Source organism: Erpetoichthys calabaricus, chromosome 1, assembly GCF_900747795.2.
Source record: "Erpetoichthys calabaricus chromosome 1, fErpCal1.3, whole genome shotgun sequence".
NCBI lineage: Eukaryota > Metazoa > Chordata > Cladistia > Polypteriformes > Polypteridae > Erpetoichthys > Erpetoichthys calabaricus.
In genome coordinates this window covers 97,820,212-97,847,816 of record NC_041394.2, presented here as the reverse complement: position 1 = coordinate 97,847,816, position 27,605 = coordinate 97,820,212, and the positions used below count along the sequence as shown (strand labels likewise).

Genomic DNA, 27,605 nt, shown 5'->3' with positions numbered 1-27,605 from the left:
TTCAATAAAACAGTTTGCCTTTCTAACATCTCATGTTTTGTATATATATTCATGAAGCGGGTTTTTTTTTTTTTTAGCATGTGTGGCCAAATCAAGACATGATCTTCATTTAAGCAGTATCTTTAGATAAAGGGGATGCAAGTGAAAAAAATGAAACTTCACATTTCAATAATTTATTCAATGAAAGAATTATATGCCATTTCTGTTTATAGGAAAAGTAAATGTGACTGTATCTTTGGCTGTGTTAGCTGGCATTGCCCACTGGCTGGTTCTGCAGATACAATATCAAGTACAAAGTTTCCTCCTAGCACATTTCCCATTTAGACTATTTATACCTATTTATTTATTTTTAACCAATAAAAATAAACAGTTAAAATTTTCAAATAATAAAAGTAATACCACTGTAATAAAAAACAATCCCAAACAGTATATGCATATCCACTCTCCCCCAATCCCATCATGAAATTCTTACTTCTTCATCTTCTTTTGGCTGCTCCCGTTAGGGGTTGCCACAGCGGATCATCTTCTTCCATATCTTTCTGTCCTCTGCATCTTGTTCTGTTACACCCATCACCTGCATGTCCTCTCTCACCACATCCATAAACCTTCGCTTAGGCCTTCCGTTTTTCCTCTTCCCTGGCAGCTCTATCCTTAGCATTCTTCTCCCAATGTACTCAGCATATCTCCTCTGCACATGTCCAAACCAGCACAATCTCGCCTCTCTGACTTTGTCTCCCAACCGTCCAACTTGAGCTGACCCTCCAATGTATTCATTTCTAATCCTATCCATCCTCGTCACACCCAATGCAAATCTTCGCATCTTTAACTCTGCCACCTCCAGCTCTGTCTCCTGCTTTCTGGTCAGTGCCACCGTCTCCAACCCATATAACATAGCTGGTCTCACTACCATCCTATAGACCTTCCCTTTCACTCTTGCTGATATCCGTCTGTCACAAATCACTCCTGACACTCTTCTCTACCCATTCCACCCTGCCAGCACTCTCTTCTTCACCTCTGTTCCACAATCCCCATTACTCTGTACTGTTGATCCCAAATATTTAAACTCATCCACCTTCGCCAACTCTACTCCCTGCATCCTCACCATTCCACTGACCTCCCTCTCATTTACACACATGTATTCTGTCTTGTTCCTACTTACTCTTCAGGTTGCATCTCTACCATTTGCCAGTGATGTTGTCCCTATTTGGGTCTCATCAGATTGTGATTTCTGGTGTGCACTGGAAAGTTTCACAGCTGAGGAGGATGTGGTTGAGGTTGGAATGAATACCCATAAATCTGAGACTATGGTCTTCTCTTGGAAAAGTATGGCATATTCAATGCAGATAAAAGCAGCTGTTCGAAGTGGAAGATTTAACATATCAAAGTTTCTTGACATGTGAGGGCAGAAGTGAATGGGGAGTTTGAAGAACAAATTGATGCTTGGCTGAGGTTTTACGAACATTGCATTAGACTGTATTAGTGAAGCTGGAGTCCGTGGATGAATCTCATAATAACAAGTGCAGGACTGGAACCAATAAGTGCAGTAAAGGAACCAATACTGGATGTAGAGCTAGTCCATTGAGGGGACCACTTAAGCATATACCCGCACAGGCCATTGTAGAATTTACTATTAATACAACCTGCTAGTCTCTTGGAGGAAAAGCCAAGTAAACATGGGGAAAATGCCCAAACTCCACACAGACAGCTACTGCTTTCATAATTCAAACCCAGGAAGCTGAATCCATGAGGCTGCAAAACTAACCATTGCACCATTATGTGGCCCATCTGAGAATTTTATTGCGAAAACTTTAGCAGTAGTTGATTTAATGTATACTGCATTCCACTCATTGCTTGACACAATGTGACTTATTTCCTGAATGAACCAAAGCAGACTACAATTTGTAACTCACTGTGATCACCAGTAAGAAAGCTAATTTTAAAATATTTATTAACATTTTGCTTTATGTTATGTAATGAGCTTCACGTAATCTCCCGTTTCAGCATTTAGCATATACACGTTTTTGCATATGCACTAAAAGGATGACTGAATAAATATAGGAATTTACATTTTGGCAATTCAGCCTGCAATATCTTTATTATTTAGTTTTTGTCGAGTCAGAAGAACAGCCAGGCATCAAGAAGCACAATACTTTAAAGGGCAACAGGAGAAGCATGGGTAGGTTGTAAAAATAGTTTTTGTAATAAGAGTTAGTTTTACAATGTGAACCCAAAAAATCCTATCATAAAAAGAGTCTTTTGCTTTGCTTATTACTTGTTCTAATCCAATGTTCAATGTATTTTATTATGTACAGTGGTGTGAAAAACTATTTGCCCCCTTCCTGATTTCTTATTCTTTTGCATGTTTGTCACACAAAATGTTTCTGATCATCAAACACATTTAACCATTAGTCAAATATAATACAAGTAAACACAAAATGCAGTTTTTAAATGATGGTTTTTATTATTTAGGGAGAAAAAAAATCCAAACCTACATGGCCCTGTGTGAAAAAGTAATTGCCCCCTTGTTAAAAAATAACCTAACTGTGGTGTATCACACCTGAGTTCAATTTCCGTAGCCACCCCCAGGCCTAATTACTGCCACACCTGTTTCAATCAAGAAATCACTTAAATAGGAGCTGCCTGACACAGAGAAGTAGACCAAAAGCACCTCAAAAGCTAGACATCATGCCAAGATCCAAAGAAATTCAGGAACAAATGAGAACAGAAGTAATTGAGATCTATCAGTCTGGTAAAGGTTATAAAGCCATTTCTAAAGCTTTGGGACTCCAGCGAACCACAGTGAGAGCCATTATCCACAAATGGCAAAAACATGGAACAGTGGTGAACCTTCCCAGGAGTGGCTGGCCGACCAAAATTACCCCAAGAGCGCAGAGACGACTCATCCGAGAGGTCACAAAAGACCCCAGGACAACGTCTAAAGAACTGCAGGCCTCACTTGCCTCAATTAAGGTCAGTGTTCACGACTCCACCATAAGAAAGAGACTGGGCAAAAACGGCCTGCATGGCAGATGTCCAAGACGCAAACCACTGTTAAGCAAAAAGAACATTAGGGCTCGTCTCAATTTTGCTAAGAAACATCTCAATGATTGCCAAGACTTTTGGGAAAATACCTTGTGGACTGATGAGTCAAAAGTTGAACTTTTTGGAAGGCAAATGTCCCGTTACATCTGGCGTAAAAGGAACACAGCATTTCAGAAAAAGAACATCATACCAACAGTAAAATATGGTGGTGGTAGTGTGATGGTCTGGGGTTGTTTTGCTGCTTCAGGACCTGGAAGGCTTGCTGTGATAGATGGAACCATGAATTCTACTGTCTACCAAAAAATCCTGAAGGAGAATGTCCGGCCATCTGTTCGTCAACTCAAGCTGAAGCGATCTTGGGTGCTGCAACAGGACAATGACCCAAAACACACCAGCAAATCCACCTCTGAATGGCTGAAGAAAAACAAAATGAAGACTTTGGAGTGGCCTAGTCAAAGTCCTGACCTGAATCCAATTGAGATGCTATGGCATGACCTTAAAAAGGCGGTTCATGCTATAAAACCCTCAAATAAAGCTGAATTACAACAATTTTGCAAAGATGAGTGGGCCAAAATTCCTCCAGAGCGCTGTAAAAGACTCATAGCAAGTTATCGCAAACGCTTGATTGCAGTTATTGCTGCTAAGGGTGGCCCAACCAGTTATTAGGTTCAGGGGGCAATTACTTTTTCACACAGGGCCATGTAGGTTTGGATTTTTTTTTCTCCCTAAATAATAAAAACCACCATTTACAAACTGCATTTTGTGTTTACTTGTGTTATATTTGACTAATGGTTAAATGTGTTTGATGATCAGAAACATTTTGTGTGACAAACATGCAAAAGAATAAGAAATCAGGAAGGGGGCAAATAGTTTTTCACACCACTGTAAGTCATCAGGTGGGTGCATTATTAAACTGATTTAACTTAAAATCAAATTAAAGCTTTATACATTGCTAACCTTCACATGAAACACATTATACTCCCTTCAACTTTCTTAATGCTAAAGCGAAGAAATATGTGCTGTGTATTTTAGATGTATTTAATGGGACATCATCCATGCTTTCTAAAATTTCCTTACTGCTTCACAGAGATTGTAATAAAAATACAATTCTAGATATAATGGATAATCACTTTATCTAGGAAATGTCTGCTGCTTGTTTACTTAACTATTGAGGATGGCGGCCAGTAGACAATCAGAATAAGTATTGTTTTGTTATTGAGAAATCTTAGTAGTTCTTATTAGCACTAGTTTAATTCCAGGATGTATTGAAATCGGGGCAAGGTGATAACACAAAACCAGTAAATAATTAGGATTTTAAGCCTTTAAAGTTTAGGTCAGAATCCATAATTACACTTATTTCTTTACTTTCACCATGACTTTTAATGCTAAGGGATCAAGTTTATTTCTGATACTCTCATTATTTCAATATTTACTAACATCTAAGATTTCAGTTTTTTACCCTATTTGGCTTGATTAAATTACTAGTCATCCATTCAGAAATACAAGACAGACATCAAATCTATGTCAGTAAAAAGCCTTCAAAATTTAAAAGAAGAGTAATTATGGCACTTGCATTTATTATGCAGACAGACAGCTTCTATGATTTAACAGAAATTTTAGTTAACAGCCAAGATTGACATTAAATTGTTGTCCAAACCTTAATGATATGTGAATAATTTGCCAAGGACAAACAACGATTTGCAGCCCCAATTGTTAGGACATGTGCCCATAGCCACAGTATTTTCAGTATGGTATATTTCCTCTGTCTCTTTCTGCCATATTACCATTAGGGTCTGTAGATGGAGGGAGGCTGCAGTTTTCCTCAGGGTTGATAAGGTTGTGGTTTGTGACTTCACCTTTTCTGTGAGTCATTTATTTCTGACTACACTTCTGGTCATAAACAGTTAATACAGAGACAAATTCAGAGCAAGAGATACATATATAATTAGTATGGAACACTACTGAAGAGCAGAGTTGTCTGGCTTTTTTTCCTTGTTATAGATTTTATTTCAGCAAAGGTAAAGTGCCTGTGTTGCCCATATGATTGTCAACATAAGAGCATATGAATTTGTTAACTGCTATAACTAAAAATCAGCAAAAATGTTTTATTTCTAAAACTGATCTAAAGCTAACACTGACAGAAATAACTAATTTCTCCTAATGAAAAATGTTTTAATTTACAATGTATTCATTTTTTCATATCTGGAAATGAATGGTTACCACACACATTCCCGTATCAATAAAAATGTGTTGATTACTGAAAAGGGGCTTCCAACTATGATGGATGTGATCAGTAAGTTACCACAGTATGCAGGCTTTATAAGTGTCAGTATCTCACCTTTTCAGAATAATGCAATTGTAGGTAGCTGTGGTGTACAAGGTTTACTGTGGCTTCAGGTTTGTATTCCATCCCATTTCCTACTTAGAACTAGTTCTTCCTCTTGAAAGAGCATGTTCGTTTATTTCTCCAGTTTGTGGCTTCATCTCCATAGTAAGTCTGCATTTACATTTCCACTGACTAAGTAGACTTGTCTTGCTCTGTTTCCTTATGTTACAGGTTTCATTTTAGCAAAGGAAATGTACTTCTGCTCTTTGTAATGATCCAAATGGATGGCTTGACACGTGGATTATGTGACAAAAATAATATGAGATCAGGGGTGGATCAGCCATCAGGGCATTCTGTGTGCATGCCCAGGGACCTATTGGTGGCAAAGATATTTTTCATCAGTTTCCACTCTAGGAAATGATCGAGTCTTCACGGACTGAAAGCAAGAGTGGGAAATACCACACTGCACTAAATGACTGGCAGCCAGTGTGCTGCATTCTTACAAGTATGATCAACTCTCTGTTAAGAAGCAAAGTCACCTAAGGGCCTGGTGCACAACCAGATTTCTAGTAAATTGGTGATAGTTTCTGAGTACAAAATAAAGTGTGTGGAGTATACTGTATTTCTTTGGCTGTCAAATTACCTCCATTTTAAAGTGGCAAGTTAGGTAATGCCATTGCACCCTGTAATTTAGATGTTTTTCTTAATATGTGGTGTTTTTACATTTAATATAAGTGAATTTGCAATTGAATCTTTTTTTATTTTATTTTACCAAGCATTAGCTGGTGATGATGATGACAAAAGAGAAGCCCACAATTTAACAGAGCAGCAAGTAATTAATTGTTCTCCCTAAAGGATCAATGCATATGTTTCTGTTCATGTCCACCCTTTTTAAACAATATTATGGCTTATGGTTGGAAAAAGAAGAAGTTAGAAATAACATTTCAGCAGGTGAAACAGGAGATGTACAATAAAAATGGGGGGCACAACCAGAGGCAATGAAAAATATGTGAAAAAGGTACGAGTGCAAGACAAGAGTGGGTATGATATGAGAAGATAAAGTGTACTCTTGACATTTCATTTTACTAAATAGAGATTAATTTATTGATTGTTTTAGGACTACTACTACAAAACCCTGGACCTTTTCAGAATTAATCTTTCCATCTTAAGCATTGTGAAGCCTCTTCTTTTCTTTTTTCTTTCTCTCATCTCGTAATCAAATTTTGATAATCCATTTTCACCCAGTTTATTTACTTCTAGATTATGTAGGTTTGGTGCCCATCCCAGCAGCATCAGGCATGAGACAGGGACCATCTCTTATCTCCTTGGAACCACAACATTTAACATGGGGAATATTATTACGCAATCTACTTTCAATAACACTACAGCTAACAAGGGATGCTAAGAAAGCCTTATATAATACAGCAGAGCTGATTAGATCCCCACTCCATCACTGGGCACAATCACACAAACACACTCATTGATTCTCCAAATGAAGCATTTGGAATATAACTTTTTTCTGTTGAATAGGCTGGATCTGTTGTACTTCTTATACGGCTGTTCTCAGTGAAACCAGAAACAGACAGCATAACTTTCCTCCCAAGAAAGTCAAAACCAAAATTCAAGCCGCATTTTCTTGTTTCACCCTAACCTCTTATTCTGTCATGTTGCAAAACTTCTTACTATATTTCAAAATGATCATTACACTGTAGAGTTTTAACCAAATCCAACCATGATATGCATGTGCTGTCCACCTGTCTCAAGTCTACCTCCATGTTCATAGCCACTGTCATTTCTAGATATTGGCATTTTTTCTGCAATAATAAACTCTGTGTAACATGTAAATATGTCTCCAGCCTATCACTATATCTGATCCCACTGCTCTGAGCATCATCTACTTGCCCAATCATTTTATTTACTGTATTTCTATTTTTATTTTTAATTTTTAAAATTTTCTTTCTCACCATGGCCCAATTTTTTCTCTTTTGCAAAAATATATTTACAGTGCTTCATCATTATGTTCTGAAGTTAAATATGAATCTCTCCTTCCATTAAGACCTATCGTTGGAAAAAATAACATTCATTGTCGCTGATATGTAGACATTCAGCTATACCTTTCTTTTAGGTCAAATGACATCTCTCTGATCCTGCCCATAATTAGTTCAGTTATAAATAATTAATGAAGAGCGTGGCTTTTGCCCATAATTAACGTCAGTGGGGAATAGATGAGAATTACTTGTCTCTGAATACAGAAAAACAGAAGTGTTAGTTGTTGGGGAGAGTGATGCAGACCATAACAATATTCCATTTTTTGAACTCATTTGAAATCATCATTAGTTCTACTGAATTAGTTTACAATTTAGACAGTATCTTTGACACCAGTACAGTATGTCTTGTAGCCTCCTTATTATTAGGTTTACCCCTGGAAAAACGAGCCAAAAACCTTAAACGTTGATTTTTTTACAACAAGAAAAAATGTTATTACCTGTAACAAATATGTAAATACCAAAATGTCAATATAAATACACTAGGAATGGTACATCTAGTGTCCACTACTGTAATGATGTAGATTTTGTAAATGCATTTTTTGATATGTTTTGAAACAGTGCACAATGCACAGCTCAATGTCAGAATTGGGACAGTAGAAGTGTATTTCTTGTGTACTTTTCTTATATTTTGCTGCTTGCAAACAAGAGGGTAGAATGCCAGTGCCTGACCTGCATGATCAGTGTGCACCTTGTGTTACTGTCGGCTAGCATAGCACAAGACTTAGTGATTTCCACATCTCCTCTAACACAAACATTGACAGTTGCTGTGTTGTAACTGCTGTAATGCTTATGGGGCTAACGTCTTTCTTGTCCATGCACTTGATTGCAATTACAGTATTTTGCCTTTTTGCCATGCAGCTACTGATACACCACACTGAAGCTTCACATAATGGAATTCACCAATGGTAGCGTGGCAGTTCAGTCATACAGTGCAATATCATGCATTAATTTCATTTTCTGTGTTGACATTTGATGACGAAAAATCACATCATCATCACTGTCGCTGAATTTGACCAATGGTTTAGTTTCAGTTTGTTCTAAAATTGCCTTTTACCAATTTTTGTTTGCCACTGTGTTTTTTGTTGTGAGGCTTGACCCTAACCTACTCAGAAAATCAGACACGTCAGACGGTGTTGTACACTCATTTTGTGCAGTCGAAACATTCCCCTATAGTTTTTCCGATTGAACATCAGTCATACTAGAATAAAACATCTAGATTGAGGAAAGAAAAAGAATGGATGGAGGCCTTGGACACAGTAGATCCTATAAATACTGGTTAGTCACCTTAGCATTAACATAAAGTGGTAGCCTGATGTTATTTAATCCACCAGAATACTGTCCAGACAATTTTTCAGGCTTAACACTATAAGAAGTATCACTGCACATTAGCCTGAGCATGACTCAGGTTTAACTGTAATTGCATAGGATTTCCAGCCCAAGTCACACAAATTAAATCTAAAACCTGATTTTTCAAGCTGAAATATATTTAGGTTTCTAAATATGGAGGATCCTGAAAAATTAATTCATTTCTTTATTTCTAGTAGGCTGACTACTTCAATGCATTATTCAAAGGCTGTTCAAACTGTTCCTTATGCCACTTTCAGTTAATGAAAATGTTGTTGCAAGAATCATACAAAATCTAGAAAGTACAAATAACTCTTGTTCTTAAGTCTTTAACACTGGCTTCCAATTAAGCTTAGGGCAGATTTCAAAAAGATATTTAATCTTACATAAAAAGCCTTAAATGACCAAAAACATGCCTACTTAACTGAACTTATCATTACTTACAAACCAGTGTGCATAATAAGATCTCAAGATGCCGGCCTTTTTAAAATTTCTAGGGTTAACAAAACAACTGTAGGGGGTTGAGGTTTTAGCTACAGGACCCTGAAGCTGTTGAATCATCTGCCTGCTAATGTAAGAGATGCCCCATCAGTCTTCACTTTTAAAGACTTATTATTTTAGTCTAGCATACCCTGACTAGAGCTGACGATTAGCTGTGCATACTGCATCTCTTGTTTATTAGTGATTTGCATAAAAATATAAGTAATACAATACTTATGAACTGTTATTAGCCCTCCTCCATTCTGATTATTTTATCAGTATCTTGATGTAGCACTTGGCTCCATTGCTCATCTGTCATGCTGTTTTCCCTTCCTTGAGAAATCATCTGACATACCGGGAGGCCAGGAATCAACAGACATAAACATTCTAACATTGAATTAGATTGCCCTACAGACACTAAACTGTAGAATGTCTAGAAAGGAGTAGGTGGTCAGTTAGCTGAGGTCTTTCAGGACTGTGACAGTGTCTGACTTTCTTTGTCTTCTCCTGGGATGCTACTGAGTGGAGTTTTCATTTCTCTATCCTCCATTGTCAACTGTTCAATGATACTGTTGATTAACTGATATTGTTAGGTCCATTTATGTTATTAAGTTTGAAACTGTTTTTTCTTCCTGTGTGTTGAAACAAATTTGTCTCTTTATGTTGTTAGTAATTTTTAACCTTTTTAAATGCATTTACCTGTAAACTTACGTGAGCCTACACTCAGTGAAAAGTACTGTACAAAATAATAAACTGAAACTGATATTGTTGATGCAGACCTTTTGTTTAACTGTTAAAATCAGAAAGTCAGAATTAGCATAAGCTGCCCTAACTCTGGTTATTCATGAGAAATGTAATGATTTGTTTCAGCAGTACATAATGAATAGGAATAGTGCATCACATATTTGGAATATTACAATGTATGCTTCAATATAAATGTTTAAAGTCTAAATGTTCTTGATTGTAATACAAATCTGTCATTTTTCACCCTCTAATAAAACACCCTCTAATGGAGGCTCATAGAGGACTAGATGTCTAGTAAAGGATTAAAAATGTCATCATAGTCATAATGCCTGACCTTGAAATAGTCTACAATTATACCCCAAATGCTTATGTTTGAAATTTGTCATTTTTTTTAACTTCTTGCAGTGTTAAAGAAGTGGTAACCTTCCAGCACTGCTGGTAAGGAATCAAATATCAAAAAATATTAATACTTGGCAGCCTCAAAACAGAATAAAGCGACAATCCACATTTCTGTATTACCATTCCCCATTTTCTCAAAGTTTTGTGATTCAAAGTAACGTTAACCCCTTATATCCTATTAGGGGGTGAACCCCTGGGGTCAGCTTATGTGGAGCACAACTTCAAGTTCTATTGATCATTTTTACTGAAGACACCTATTGGTTTACTCTTTGTCATAATGGTGTAATATCCTGCACAAAATGTGGTCCAAAATGTCCCAAAAATTAGGGGTTTTCAGATCTAGAGGGCCAAACAATAGAAGGGAACTCCAAAAAGTGTGACATCTTGTAACAGTTAGTCAGAAGGTATTGGACAAAAAAAAAACTGAAGTAATTTCAAAGCATTCGTAAGTGTGTGAAATGTATGCTGAATTTTGACAATAACAAAAATTAACTGATGCAGGCAAAACTGGCATTCCCCAAACTTTACCTCAATGTAGAATAAATACCATCTAGGCCAAGAAAATAAAAGCAAGCAGGGATATCACATTTCTCCAGTCACTTGTTGGTCAAGATTTTCCTCTGGAACCCCTGCGCTCATCCACTAGAATGCCGCTTAGTGGTCTCAGTTCACCCAGCAGTCTAAGGCCTCGGACCTATTAAAAATAAAAAAGCAGGCTGTAGGTAGCTTGTCCTCCTCAAAATTCAGCAGGGACCCTTAAATGCTGTTAAATTGCCCTTTGTTGCCTGCATTTCTCATTCCATCCTAGTCTCCTTTTACACTGTATAAATTATAACTTGACCTTATCCAACATGGAGGGGCCTCATTCCTCATTAATCACCAGCTTTGACAAATGCTCACTTCAGATGTTATGTTCCTTATACCCTAACATTTCCAGTTAGAGTTGTTGGGAGGTACATTCTTGCACAGCAACATCAGGGTTGAACCGACCAGGAAAGGAACTCCCATATCCAACCTCACTTTCACTCATTTCTGGTGAAATTAGAGTCTCCAATTAACTTACTGTCCATTGCTCTTTGATGTAAGATAAAAATTATTGGAGACGCTGGGGCAACATGCAAACACCACACACAGACTGATCTGGTAGTTAAACCAAGGGCTTTGGAGCTAAGGGGCTACTGCAATACCCTTTATGCTACTGTTCTAGTGAATCCCACCAATTCTTTATTTTGATTTCTGCTTCTTAACCCAATATAACTGTGATTCATCTTTCAAAAATTCTCTTTAGATTTAAACAGTTTGTGACATAGAAGAGACCATATTGTGTCTTAAATCTTTTTTTGTTTGAAAATAGAAGAGAAATGTACTGTAAATATGGTTACTATGTATAACCAATAATTCAGATATGTTATTAAATAAAGCTATTGGCTCTAGCAGACCTCCATGACCCTGTAATTAGGATATATTGGGTTGGATAATGGATGGATGGAATAAAACTCTAGTAAGAGTATACTCTACAAATCTACAACTTCCTTGTAAAAATTTCAAAAACTGAAGCCATATAAACCCAGGTTCACTTATTGAAAGTTACACATTAACAGAGTCCAACAGGTCTGTAACATCAAGGCTTCCCAAACCCTTGAGCTGACTGGACTAAAGAGACCTATTGACCAGGCTACATCAGCTTCATTAACCTGCTACTCATTTACACAGCTCAGAATCCACCTATCTGGGTGTGTTTATCTGTGCTGCTTACTGCATAATCATCTATGATGGACAAAGATGTCCCTGAAGTCACAGCATTGCAGCACTGTTATTGGTACTTTGAGAAAAGATGTTTGTTTATGCTGAGGCTGTTTGTTTAGCCTTTTAAACTGAAGATTGTTGTCTCACAAGCCACGTAGTAGATTTTAAAAATATTTAATGACACTTGCCCTACGTGTACCGTCAATGCCTTCCCTCAGTATCTTCGCGTGTCTGAACCTCTCTTGACCAGTGCTCCTTCTGTCCAACGCGTTCCTCTGCTTCTCAGACTTGCACATTCTGAGGCACCATGCTCACCTCCTGTCTGCTTTTGTACTTTCCATCTTTGAAGGCAACTCTCAGTGTGCCTTCTATGACTCTACTCCTCCTTGTGTGTCTCACACACAAACATCCTCTTTTGATTCCATCACCAAAGCCAATCTGACCACTCAGTTGCTCTGATTGCTCTTAAGGACCAGACAGACAGACACACACACACACACACGCATACCTTAGCATTTTATTATGTAGTAGATTTTCATTCGTCTATCTCTTTTATCTTTATCATCCTTATGATTATGGGGATTCTGTAGTGGCAACACTGGGCACAAGACAGAAACCAGCCTTGGATAGATCTATATTCAGTATTCTCCTCCATTCATTCATATTCTTTACATTATGTCTTTTAAACTGAAGAATGTACAGTCTTGATGGCTTTATTGTATTCCTGATATTGATGTTTTGAAAAAATATTCTTAAACATGTGTTTTCTACTTCTTTATATATGCTTTTTCTAAGCTCTCTTGTTGCAGGGCTTAAAACTCACTCTATGAAATTCATTGTCCAGCTGGCAAGCAAGCATAGCAGTAAGGTGGCACAGGAGAGGGAAACATGTAGAAAACCTCCCCGGGAGGGGGCAGCTCTTGGGTGCCAGGGTAAGAGGAGGGAAGATACTGTTTGACAGAGTGGTGTCCTTGAAGGAAAACCACCAAGGATTTCAGAAAAAGAGAGAGAAGGTGGACAACAGGCAACATTGAAATCACTGGGCATCCATCGCAAGAATATGACCAGCACAATTCAGAAGGCTGGATGAAGACCACAAGACCTCCAGGTCAGTAGGTGGCAGAAGAGTTCTTTCTCTGTCGGATATTCTTTTCATACTGGGGTCTGGGGTGCCTAACTCAATTTTATTGATGGTCAAAAGCAACATTTTAAATACTCAACATAGGGCAAAAAACAACTACCTACACATTTTCTGTACAAACAAGACACATAGGTACCTCACTGATCCTCGTAATTCTGTATCTTATTCCGCAGGTTAGAAAACTACCAGCAGCCATAAAACTGAGATCGGTTCCGAGTGAATAAGTGACACCAATAAGTAACAGCAACAAAGAAAGTCAAATGAGAGTGGTGGTCCGTATACTGGTGTCTAATCTTATTTTTATATTTCTCTTTTTTCTTTCTACATCTTGTAAAGCACATTGAACTACATCATTGGCTTCCAGTTAAGTTCCACATTCAATTCAAAATTCTTCTGTTAACTTTTTAGGCTATCCACAACCTTTCCCCTCCATATCTGTCTGACCTCCTCCATGTTGACATTCCCTCCTGTACCCTTAGATCCTCTTCCAACGTCCACTTGACTGTCCCCTTCGTCCGTCTTACCACCATGGGGAGCAGAGCATTCAATTGCTCTGCTCGCCAGTTCTGGAACTTGCTACCATCTGAGCTTAGAAATATTGAATTATCTTCACTTTTCAAATCTAAACTTAAAACTCGTCTGTTTAAGACTGCTTTTTCTCTTTAATTACAATTGCTCTGTCTGATTTTAATTTTTGTATTTTAGTTTTGCTTATAATCTGTGTTTTATGTATTGTTTGGTGTCCTTGAGTGTTCAGAAAGGTGCCTACAAATAAATAAAATGTATTATTATTATTATTATTATTATTATTATGTGTATGTAAACATGCCATTTAAATAAATGTTGTTGTTGGTGAGAATTTGTAGCTAAAGCAAAGTCCAGCCATTTACACCTGCATTTACACTTGTATATAACATGTTTTGAAGACTGATATAGCCTGCCACTTTACAAGGCTGTAAGGGCCACATCCAGGCTTTGAGATTGACACCCCTGCTGTATGTTCTCTGTTGTATGAATTTTTTTCGCTTGTATTAATAATACTTTACGTCTCACTGTGATTCATTTTGTGTGCTGAGAGATGCCAGAAGAGGATTCTTTAGAACAGGGGTCCCCAACCCCCGGGCCGCAGCTGTCTGACAGCCGGGCTGCGAGAGAACTGCCGGCAACGGAGACTCACTCAGACTTTTCAGAACGCTTGGCGGGCGGGGCTTTGTAGCGGCGCAGAGAGAGGAGAGAGTATTACAACAATGTATTTTTATGGTCCTGACAGTTTCCCCATATGACACGAGTCTATAGAAATCGCGTTACTACGAAGTACATTCAGCAGATACTTTCATTACAACGAAGTGACTTTGAAATGCTTGAACGAATCATCCACAGAGCAGTTAGATCTGTGGTCACAGCTCAGTTGTGCACGTTTGCACAAAGATCCCCAAACAGAAACATTGTAAAAAAAATCTCTTTCTTCGAACTTTCCTCGTAGTTTTTTTTTTTTTTTTTTGCTGTTTTTGTTTTCTGTGGTTTTCTGTGATATCTTTTGCTTATTGCTCGTCAACATTTGAAAAACATCCATTGGAATTTAACTTATTGTCACCCTCCTATAGAAACGGCAGACGCGAGAAAAAGATAGCAGTGTTAATGTTTGTGATGTGCAATCTGTTGGAATGGCAAATGCAAAGCATATGTCTTTGTTATATGCAAAAAAAGAAGAAAAATCTCGGGTTGCAAACATATGCGAACTGCTTAATAACTTAATAATAATAGAAATGTAATGTAAATTGTGTACAAAACTGCAAACCCCCAAACCCCACCGCCTCCCCACCCCCCGGAAAACGGTCCGTGGAAAAATTTGCATCTAATAAAGTGGTCCTTGCTGTCAAAAAGGTTGGGGACCACTGCTTTAGAAGATAACAATTTTGATGACAACAGGTAACATTCTTTGATACATGGCCAAAATAACCAAAATTCCAGTGCATCACAGGTCACACTTCTGCAGTCTTACTCCCACTAGACCAGTTAATTTAAACTGGATTTACTTGGTAGGTGAAAGGAAACAGAAAGATCTATGGAAAAAGTGGAGGAATGTACAAACAAAAAACACGCACACTCTACTTGTATCAGACCAATTTAGTGTTACCAGTTAATGTAAATTAGACATCTCTGAGATGTGGTGAGAATTGGGGTAACCCAAAGGAAATATATGTGGCCATGTAGAGAAAATGCAAACATCACAGAGAATCAGCAGACCAGGAGTCGCACACACCTACATGAACTCAAACTAACCAAACTGTTGTGTCTTAAGGATGTGGGAGAAAACTGGCATACCTGAAGATACCCATGCAGAACCACCGAGTACCTGAAAACCTTACACAGTGGCTAGAGTGAGAGTTGAGCATTTTTCCCTGAGCCTTGAGGCAGTCACACAACTTGTCACTCATCATGTCATAAATTTATTTACCTTTAAGCTTGATGAGTAGAAAATGTAAAAGGCAACATTTTTGGGCCTTGTATTATTATGGCATTAAAAGATTATTTGATTAAATGAGACACAGACCACACGGACCGTGCTTTTGTTTTTGTAATAATGTCATATGAACTGAACTTTTGAATAGGTACACATAAGAGTATATTGACCTGAAGTATCGAAATAAGTTTCCCAAAATTAGAAATTCCAGTAGTAGAGTGAAAAAAATGCTTCAACATTATGATGGCATGAAAGCCATTGCTATTAAAGTGTCTTTAAATTGAAATATTTGAAGTATTCACTTTTGAACTTTATCTTGTATCAATCATTAGATGTATTTAAGTAATGGATAGAAGAATTTTGCACACACTGCAGTTAAATAGTAATCTTTTTAGAAGAAGACTGTAGAAAATTAATTTCAACTTCAAGGTTAAAGTGCCGGAGAACTCATTTGCTTTTTATTGGTTTATTTTCTTCGTTCTTGGGTTATTAAATCCAGAATCTCCACTGCCTTGCCCCAAAGCTGTGCATAGCTGTTGAATGAAGCAGTGCTGAAAACTTGCTTCTCATTTTGCTCCTCAACTTTTTGAGCTGACCTTAACTGAAATGGGCTTTTCAGATCTCCTGGACAGCATTGGAGGCCTTGGACGTTTCCAGTTTATCAATATAACTTTACTCTTTTTTGCTGGAGTTTTAGTGGGCAGCCACCAGGTCCTTCAGAACTTTACAGCTGCTGTCCCAGAGCACCATTGCAAGATTCCCAACATGACCATCGTATATCATAGGTGGAACGGGGCTTGGTCAAACCTGGATAATCAGACTCTCCTAAAAGCTTTTATTCCACACGATCAGAATAACAAACCCGTCAGTTGTCTGCAGTTTAAAGAGCCACAGTGGCACCTCATCTTTTCAAATAGCAGCCTTACAAACACCACGGGTCTCAAGACTGAACTGTGCCGGCATGGATGGACCTACAAGAGGCAAGAGTTCACTGAGACAATAGTGTCTGAGGTAGGATACTAGTGTAATTTGAATATTATGTCCAATATATTCTGTGTATGTATTTCACATTAGATTCAAAATTGCTTAGCAATTAGCATTTACTCACTCATTCTAAATCTGAAACTGCATTTGAACATCCTTTCTGTTCCTCTGCACGTGAAGAGATTGACCATAAGATAAGGAAACAAGAAAAGTAGGCTGAATTTTCCCAATACGTATTAATTTACGTACAGACATTGCTTGGGTGGCTAAGTGACAAAGTAGTTAGTTGCACAGTTCCAGGAGACTAGACTAATCCTACCCATATTCCTGTCTGTGAGAAGTCCGGACCTTCACTCTTGTGTTTGCATGGTTTTCTTCCTCCCACATATGTGTAATATTGATTGGCAAATTTAAATTGTTCCAGCACAACTACATGTATAAGAAATCTGACAAACGAGAGGGAACCATTCAGTCCATCAAGCTGGTTTGTTTAGCTCATAGATAAGCTGTCCCAAAATCTGATTGTAACTTGCTGACACCTTCTCTAGGGTTTGCCCATTGCTGACTTGTTAGGATCTCATAAACTGTAACCCAATAATAAACCAGCTAGGTTCAGGAAATGAGTAGGTGGGAGGTTATTCAAATAAGTCGGCTTTTAATTTTAATCAGATATATACTTCATTTATATGATGAAACAATTAAAAGCTTGATTTGTAATTTCACAGTTGTATCCAATGAGATACTGGTCTCTTACAGGAGTCTCCAGCAGGCCCCTGTTTTTGTTCCATTTAATACACCCACCCAGTTTTCTGAACTTGTTTTTCACCTCCATCTGATGTGAGAATGTAGCAGGAAGAGACCTGGCAGGAGTATCGATGGCTCTGTGAAGGCCGCCTAAACATAGATCTTCAGCCTGTCAGAATAACTAAATCTCATACAGCTATGCTTAAAAGTGTATTACATAATTTGAGATTTTTTTGGTTTTTAATCAGAAGCTGCACAATGAATCAGGATTTGTCATTTCCTAATTGAAATAAAGTAAAATTGTTCACTAATTTGGATGTTTTGAACCAAAAGGACCACAGAGTGAAATAATAAGCACACAATATTGAAATTATGGAGATGCAAAAATAAATGATCTCTGAGTTCTATGACATACATCAAGGTAAATCAGGATCGGGTAGGTCAGTGACAGTAAATTAATGGCATTAAAGATCAGAAATAATGCAATAGACAGGAACAAGTATGAATGATTACAAAAAAGTAGGTGAGTTACTCTTCCTAAGTGTCTAGCAATATACCTCAAACCATGAGAAACATCAGCAGAACTGAGCAAAACATAGTTAGTGCTCTTGGTTTATAAAAAGTGTTCTCCTAAAATCTCATCCAAGGGCCACAAGAAGAATAATAAAAGAAGTAAAAGGTAGTCCTAAAAAACAATCAAGTGTCCATTTTCCCTAATTGTCTCTGAAGTAGCAGTGTTTAGATCTAGAGGAAAAAAAGAATAGAAATGACATCTATGGAATGGTGGCCAGAAGAAGCCTGTTCTGTCAAGAAAGAACAAAGGTCTTCTCTGAAGTTTTCCAGACTACCTTGACAGGTCTGCAGAATTGTGGAAGTCTGTTCTTTGGGTAGATGAGTCCAAAAATTGCCTCTTTGGGCATAATATGAAGGTCCATGTTTGACAAAGAGTCTACCACCTACCAACTTGTATCTTGACTGTCAAGTATGGTGTTGGCAGTGGCCTTGTGTGGGAGTGTTTTTCTTTCTCTGGCCCTGGCCACCTCGAAACATCTGGTTTCCATCTTGAAGAATTCACAAACATTCAAGTTTGACTGTGACTCTGAGATTTTTCACAATGTAAGAGTGGATGATATAGTGCAAAATCCATTTCGTTGTAAAATTAAAATTTCTGATAGTTTTGGTAAATAGTTGTTTAACTTAACTATTTAAATGTTTCAGTGTGGGAAATGTTTGTTTTGCCCTTGAAAATGAGAGATGACTAATGAATCACACTGTCGAACAGTCTTTCCTCAAAAATGGCTTAATCACAAGTCGTGGAAACTGAGTGTCCTTGTATTGCATGTTGCAGACATGACTGATCAAATACTTGCTATTCTATCAGTATGCACTTGTCAGTACTTTACTAATTATGGGGAGTTAATAAGAATTAATCACTACTCTGGTTTGAAGCAGAAAAAAATGCATCTTCTTTCTCCTTCATTCACTAACGCCATTGATGAGCTGGCCTAGTGTCTTTAGGTAGTGTGAGCGGTGGACAGATTCTATAGAATCCAGAGAAATATTTTGGGCACCAACCAGGCTACCCCTTTCAATTCACAGACCCTATTTGCACAAAGGAAATAAGCAAAAGAAATGGGCTGTCCGAGTGAGACAAACAAAGTGACTCTCAGTTGTTAAGCAATCAAACAAGGAGTCCAGTCTTGTCAGGGGGAACTAGGTCTCCATTAGAGTGGGATTTCAAATGAGCTGCCATCTTCAGGGGACCGCTTATTTTTATTGAATACCAACCAGAAGGGGACCCCTTATTTTTATTGAATACCAACCAGAAGGAGCGGGGCCATCTTGGGTGGGCACTAGGCATCTTATTGGGGCTGTCCCTTGGAACTGCACATGAAAGAGAATACGGTGTTAGCATCAGCACCCCTTTTTCTTGCATTATGGTATTGCTTACCTCGACAGATCCTGGAAGGTGATCCCCAGGATGCGTGACAATAGGAACACTCCCTTTCTGACTTCAATGAACCTTAACAACATTAACAGACACAATTTATGAGGCACTTTTTTAAAATGCAATTCTACACAACAGCTGCTGGGGCCTGCAGTTTTTATGCTTTGTAAAGATATAACAACATCAAAAGCTTTTTATAATATTAAAGGTTTATTCAGCTCATTTGTACACTATGCTTCAAGTTGCGGTGTTCTGTTTTATTAAAATAAATTTAATCAAGAATTAAACAGTATAAATTTAAGATAAATAAGTGTGTTTAATATTGTAACTAGGGCTATGAAATGATTTAAAAAATTAACTTAATGTGATTAATCTCATAAATGTGATTAATCACATCTAACATTAAAACATGTAATTATAATAATATCCATATTACTAACCGAGAATGGTAAACCGGATGGCATGGACGCAGGGACACGGCGATGGGACCATGAGACGTACTGCGCAGGCGCGTACAGCTCAACTAACGGAAATAACAAATAAAAGAACCGCCATATTGTGAGTGGCACTACTGCGGAGTGAGGTTAGGAATAATGTGCTGCTTGGGATTGTACAAACTGCTGAACGCTTTACACCAAATTCAAACACAATACAGCTCAACAATACACACACGAGCCCACCTGGATAAGATCAATGAACGCGGGCGCCTACAACAAGCGTCAGAAACTGCGGAAGCAAACCAGGAACGGGTTAAGACACTACGGGGTCCACAAAGGTCCACAAAGAGAGTACAGAATATATAACAGGACACCGATCAAAAAAAAATCAATCGTGTAAAAGCACATAAGATAAGATTCAACTGGCGGCGCCACGCAGGCTGCGGCTGCACGGGCTCATGATAAAAACACATTCTTTATAGTGATTTAATGTCACTCAACATGGAAATTCAGACATATACTCGTCTAAACCTTCTGTCATTGGGTGCGGAACAGGATAAAGGACTAGTAAATCCAAATACCATGGTTCTACTGAAAGAATTTGGACTGCTGCGGACGAGCGGTGAGGCCAGTCTTGCACCCATATTATCTACTTGTGCTATCCGCGCCTCGAGAACAAGACGGCGGCGGTGTATGCGTAAACAAAAGCGAGGTGTCCGCGGTGGGCTCAGCGTTAAAGCTAAAGCTAATCCATGCAGAACGCCACTACCATCGATCTTGGTGGCAAATATCCGCTCACTGGAGAATAAATTGGACTACATTCGGTTGGATTTAACATCGAAGCAGGAGATTAAGGATTGCTGTGCTTTTGTCTTTACGGAGTCCTGGCTCACCGACTCCACAACCGACACTGCTATTAGCCTGGAGGGGCTAACGATTCATCGGGCAGACAGGAGCAGCAGTCTCAGCGGCAAAACACGGGGCGGAGGTATCATCATCTACATAAACAACAGATGGTGTGTTGACTCAAAAATAATCCACACATGTTGCTCTCCGGACACTGAGTTTTTGGTAGTTAAATGCCGGCCTTTTTATTTGCCACGGGAATTTTCCGTTGTACTTATAGTAGCTGTTTATATTCCCCCTGACGCTGACACCAAGGCAGCCATTGACACACTCTGCCACTGTATCAACGATTTGCAAACCACACATCCAGAGGGAGTAGTCATCGTTGCTGGGGATTTTAACCAGGCAAACATGAAGAGAGGTTTACCCCATTTTTACCAACATGTGGATTTTGCAACTCGAGGAACCAATATATTGGATCATGTCTACACCAACATTAAAGGAGCATTCAAAGCATCCCCACGTCCCCATCTTGGCTCATCAGACCACATCTCTATTATGCTAATCCCAGCATATAGACCTGTGCTCATCAGATCAAAACCATCACTCAAACAGGTGAGAGTTTGGCCAGAAGAAGCCATGAATGCACTACAGGATTGTTTTGAGTGCACTGACTGGTCTGTGTTCAGTGAGGCAGCTACCACAGATCAAAGGATAGACATAAATGAATATGCAGAGGCTGTGTTTGGCTACATAAACAAGTGCATGGAGGATGTCTGCGTCACCAAAAACATCATTGTCAGGGCAAATGATAAACCGTGGGTGACTGCTGAGGTGCGAGTTTTGCTGAAAGAGAGAAACTGTGCTTTTAAATCTGGAGATATAGCTGCCCTTAGAACAGCAAGAGCCAACCTAAATAAAGCTATTAGAAGAGCTAAAAGGGCTCATGGAAAGAAAATAGTGAGTCATTTTCAAGATCACAGGAACAGCAGAAGATTGTGGCAGGGGATTAAATCTGTGACAGATTACAAAACAGTTTCTTACCCCTGTGATGATAGCTTCAACTTCCTGAATGACCTAAATAAGTACTTTGGACGGTTTGAAGCATTGAATGATACATCACCAGTGAAGGCCACCCCTCATCCTGATGAGAAGGCACTGTGTCTGGAACCGGATGATGTTCTACGGACTTTGAGGAGAATTAATCCAAGGAAAGCTGCGGGACCAGACCAGATACCAGGTTGTGTACTCAAAGGATGTGCGGAGCAGCTGACACATGTCCTTACGGATATATTTAACATCTCTCTGTGTCAAGCTGTTGTGCCATCTTGCTTTAAAACCTCAGAAATCATCCCAGTTCCGAAAAAACCCATAGTCACAACCATGAATGACTATCGCCCTGTAGCCTTAACATCAATAGTGATGAAATGTTTCGAGAGGCTGATCAAGGACCACATTACTTCTGTCCTACCCTCCTCTTTTGACCCACTCCAATTCGCCTACCGCTCCAACCGTGCCACAGAGGATGCCATATCTATTGCACTTCATTTTTCATTGGAACATCTGGAGAATAGAGACGCTATGGTCCGCATGTTGTTTGTTGATTTTAGTTCGGCTTTTAATACCATCATCCCTCAGAATTTGATCAGCAAACTGGGCCCATTGGGACTGGGCATACCTCTGCAAAACTGGATATTGGACTTTCTAATGGATAGGCCACAGTACGTACGGGTAGGAAAGAATAAATCGGATACCATCTCCTTGAGCACAGGTTCTCCACAGGGGTGTGTTCTAAGTCCCCTCCTCTTCACGCTCATGACCCACGATTGTTGTGCCAAGTTCAGCACAAACCAAATTATTAAGTATGCGGACGACACAACAGTGGTGGGTCTCATTCGAGGTGACGGGGAAGGGGATTACAGAGAGGAGGTGAAGTCATTTGTGGAATGGTGTGATAAAAACAATCTGATACTGAATGTCGAAAAAACAAAAGAACTGGTGATCGACTTCAGGAAGAAACAGCTGATACACATCCCGGTCTACATTAAGAACACTGCTGTGGAAATTGTGCAGTCTATTAAGTTCCTGGGAGTAAATGTGACGAACAACCTCACCTGGTCCCTGCACACCTCCTCCGTCATCAAGAAAGCTCACCAGCGCTTGATCTTTCTGCGGAGGCTAAAGAGGGCCCATCTCAGTAAGTCAGTCCTCACCACTTTTTACAGAGGGACCATAGAGAGCGTGCTAACCAGCAGCAGCTCTCTGTGGCAGGAGAGCTGCAGCGCTTCGGACTGGAAAGCACTGAGGAAAGTGGTGAGGGCTGCGGAGAGGATCATTGGAGCCCCGTTGCCTAATGTACAAGATTTGGCAAAACAACGCTGTCTGGCCAGAGCTGTGCGGATTTCTAGAGACCCTACTTATCCTGCCTCTGAACTCTTTTCCCTCATGCCCTCAAGCAGAAGGTACCGCAGCCTGAAATGTAGAACTACCAGGTTTAAAAACAGTTTTTTTCCTACTGCCGTTCGTCTTTTAAATGAAGCATTTTAGTATTTTATTGTAGGCTGATTTTAACTATGTGTTTTTATTAATGTCTTGTGCATCGTATTTTCGTTCTGCAGCACATCTTGGATGTTCTGCTAAATGACAAATAAAATTGAATTGATTGATTGATTGATTGAATTGATGATTGATTGATTGACATAGTACACACAAATCATGTGCTCTCAGCGCATAGAAAGCGTATAAGGACAATACGGAGAATAGACACCCAAAGGCATTGAAGGGAAAAAAAGGCAGATAAGAGATTATGAAAACAGTGGAATTCTAAAGGCTCAAACAAACGATGGCGCGATACACATCCAGACAAAGGTACAGAATATGGAAGCAGTAAAATTCAAAAGTATTGTAGCGTCCCACCCAGGTTGAGGGCTTTTTGGTTTTAAGTGACTGTTAGGTCCGATTGAGGGAAGGCGGAGTACAGCATGGACGACTGATAGCGGGGTATTGATTTCATGCGGTAATGGGGGGGGGGGGTCGCGTTGGAGAGGGTGCTAGAAAGTTGTGTTTGGGGTTAGGAAGTCAGCGATTGTTCAGGTAAAACTTTTGTGAAACTTTCTCATGTCAGTCACTACAGTATCAAAGAAAACATAGAAACAATTGCATTACCGCAAACAAAAAGTGATTAATCATCACAACCAGGTGTAATTGAAAAAATACCAGGCCAAATTGAGGTCTGAAAAAAAGTGTACACAACAAAGTCTTTTCGCATTCGCATCATTCAATGGACAAAACGTGGATTTACACAATAATGGACCATATGCTATGAGAATCTGTGATCCCACAACAGTTAAAGGAACGACAAGTTAAATTTCAAAGAGTACACAATTCGGTCGGGTGTATATTGATGATCTCGGAGAAGTGATGCAAATTTTAACAGGCAAAAAGAAAGGTGATGTATATATTCCGCGAGTAACATTACACACCAAAGGAGATCGTGATATGCCATTCGTAGTAAAATGTTTACAGTTTACCGTGAGAATAACTTTTGCTATGACAATCAATAAATCACAGGGACAAACATAAAAACTCGAATTATTTATTACAGAAACAGAAACAATATTCACTCACGAGCAGTTATACGTTGCGTTGTCACAATGTGTCTCCAGAAAATATGGTTTTTAATGAAGCTTTAAAGTAAAAGTGAAGATAATGAAATTTAAACAATTCCAACACACAAATCATGTGCTCTCGGCGCATAGAAAGCATATAAGCACAATATGGATAATAGACACCCAAAGGCATTGGAGAGAAAAAAAGGCAGATAAGAGATTATGAAAGCAGTGGAATTCAAAAGGCTCAAACGAACGATGGCGCGATACACATGCAGACAAAGGTACACAATATGAAAGCAGTAAAATTTGAAAGTATTGTAGCGTCCCACCCAGGTTGACGGCTTTTTGGTTTTAAGTGCGTACACTATTAATGAACATTCATTAGGATTAATGAATATCATTGTCTATCATTGTCATTCACTTAACTTCCCCGCAGAAACAACTAGCAGTACAACTAATTAGTTTACACGTTGTTGTCAAAGGGGCCAGGTTAGACTGCCTCCTTTAGATGAATATCCTTAATATCTACGGATGTTTCTAACTAACAATGTACCCGAAAGTAAAAACATTATGGACTGCATTAGATCCTACAATAGTTCATTTGCTTTTACATCTACCATGGTAAATATCAGGCCACCAGCTGGCAATGGCCCATACTGCTTTCGCGTATGTAGACAAATATTACATCGGATTAGAACAGTGCACCCTGACCCAAATCACGAACGCAAATATGCACAGATCTACGTGTTAGATCCAGATGACACACTCTATCAACGATTTTACTACAAATGTTGTGTATAAAGAAGTATTCCAATGGATCCTTCTAATGTGCCATGCTATGTGTTCTTTACTTCCTTTGTTTGTCATCTACACTTTTACAATTCGATATATCTCAGACATTCATCAGTGTATTTCAGGTTACCCAACCCCGGGGGTAGGCGAGCAGGGGGCGGAGCCCCCTTGTTAATACATATATCATGAAGTAAATACACAATAAATGACAAAATTAATGTAGTATCAACATAAGGAATTAAAAAAAATAATAATGGCATCGTTTAAACTTAAACAATGACCTTAAACCTGAACTTTTAACAAAATACTTCTTGATCAAGTACAACCTGAATTTGAATGCCTTCCTAAATGGAAGAATGGTTGGAAAACACTGCTCTACTTACACCTTTGTCTCAGACACACACAAAGTACTCCATAGCTGCTGTCTTGCTTAAAAACTAACACTGTGCATTACTTTGGTGATTAAGTTGTGTTCTTTGCAAAAATTAGTGAAAATATGGCAAACTGGAATAATGGATAGGGATAATCATTACACTTCTGTTTTGTAGAATTTTCTTATTATGTTAGGGCAGTCAGCACTATAAGCTGGCCGGCAGACTGGCGAGTTAAATACGGAGGTACTAGATGCTTATTTTGGTTTTAGTGCCACTCAAAGATAAGTTATTTAGCACTTTTGTGTTACGACATTGAATTAGTCTTCTTAACTCTTTCAGGTATGATGTTGACTTTTGTCTAAATTCAGGGGTAGAGGATGGTAATCAGCCGTAGACAACGACAAAACTCACCATTACGTTTTAGTTCAACTCTCATTGGTAGATGGAAAGTTAGCTTCGTTGAGTTGACCTCGACTCCCTGCGCATGCGTGAGTAGCGAAGAGCAAACAACCTTTAAAATGGCATCGACATCTGATGAGAGACCAAAGCGAATGCACAAAGCAAAATACTCCATGGATGACATTTTGTGTATTATTATCACCAAATTGGACTCTGACTTGCCGGACTTCAATTTTGATGCAAGTGATCTGAAGATGTAGACTGAAAACGAAAGTGAGATACCGGTTTCAGCTGATCGGTCCCCAGTTGATTGTGGTGTTGAACACGCTTGTGTAGCCGATGCACCAACAGCAACGTTCGCCTGGGAGGACTGCCACTTATGATGGCATGAGGTACCTACGTGAAAACAGGCCAGGCAGCCGGCCTGCCACGCGTTCCTACCAGCCATCGTGCTGCCCCTACACAACCACCAGAGACGCTGAACAGGAGGCGACAGCAGCCACAGCAACAGTCATTTTACGTTGATTTACATGTGAAACCTTTGCTTTGTGTGCTTTTCAGAAAACAGAGTTGCCTGCAAAAAATACTCATCCCTCAAAGAGTTAAAGAAACATGAAATGGAAAAAAAAAAAAAAGAGCATGATTTTTACCTTTGCTACTTTTCTCTAGCATTGCAGTAGGATTGCCATTTGCGCTTCCTTTCCTCCAGCTCCTCTGAATCCATGTCAGTATGCGTAAATCAAGAAAATGAGCACCACTGCTACACATTGACATGTGGCATATCGCTGTGAACTGAGTAATCTATATATATATATATATATATACAGTGCATCCGGAAAGTATTCACAGCGCATCACTTTTTCCACATTTTGTTATGTTACAGCCTTATTCCAAAATGGATTAAATTCATTTTTTTCCTCAGAATTCTACACACAACACCCCATAATGACAACGTGAAAAAAGTTTACTTGAGGTTTTTGCAAATTTATAAAAAAATTGAGAAATCCCATGTACATAAGTATTCACAGCCTTTGCTCAGTACTTTGTTGATGCACCTTTGGCAGCAATTACAGCCTCAAGTCTTTTTGAATATGATGCCACAAGCTTGGCACACCTATCCTTGGCCAGTTTCACCCATTCCTCTTTGCAGCACCTCTCAAGCTCCATCAGGTTGGATGGGAAGTGTCGGTGCACAGCCATTTTAAGATCTCTCCAGAGATGTTCAATCAGATTCAAGTCTGGGCTCTGGCTGGGCCACTCAAGGACATTCACAGAGTTGTCCTGAAGCCACTCCTTTGATATCTTGGCTGTGTCCTTAGGGTCGTTGTCCTGCTAAAAGATGAACCGTTGCCCCAGTCTGAGATCAAGAGCGCTCTGGAGCAGGTTTTCATCCAGGATGTCTCTGTACATTGCTGCAGTCATCTTTCCCTTTATCCTGCCTAGTCTCCCAGTTCCTGCCGCTGAAAAACATCCCCACAGCATGATGCTGCCACCACCATGCTTCACTGTAGGGATGGTATTGGCCTGGTGATGAGCGGTGCCTGGTTTCCTCCAAACGTGACGCCTGGCATTCACACCAAAGAGTTCAATCTTTGTCTCATCAGACCAGAGAATTTTCTTTCTCGTGGTCTGAGAGTCCTTCAGGTGTCTTTTGGCAAACTCCAGGCAGGCTGCCATGTGCCTTTTACTAAGGAGTGGCTTCCGTCTGGCCACTCTATCATACAGGCCTGATTGGT

The 27,605-nt window shown here is 39.1% G+C and overlaps 1 protein-coding gene and 1 pseudogene across 1 annotated transcript in view; both read left to right on the top strand.

The window, feature by feature from the left end:
• The window catches only part of LOC114647133 (solute carrier family 22 member 6-A-like), a 91,980-nt pseudogene extending 90,580 nt beyond the window's left edge, over positions 1-1,400 (top strand).
• A 14,875-nt stretch (positions 1,401-16,275) lies between these two features.
• Positions 16,276-27,605, top strand: part of LOC114647055 (solute carrier family 22 member 6-A-like) — an 81,246-nt gene continuing 69,916 nt past the window's right edge. The window contains exon 1 of the mRNA XM_028795594.2: positions 16,276-16,745. Coding sequence (XP_028651427.2) covers positions 16,341-16,745 — 405 coding nt within the window. The 5' untranslated portion in view covers positions 16,276-16,340. The remainder of the gene's footprint in view (positions 16,746-27,605) is intronic.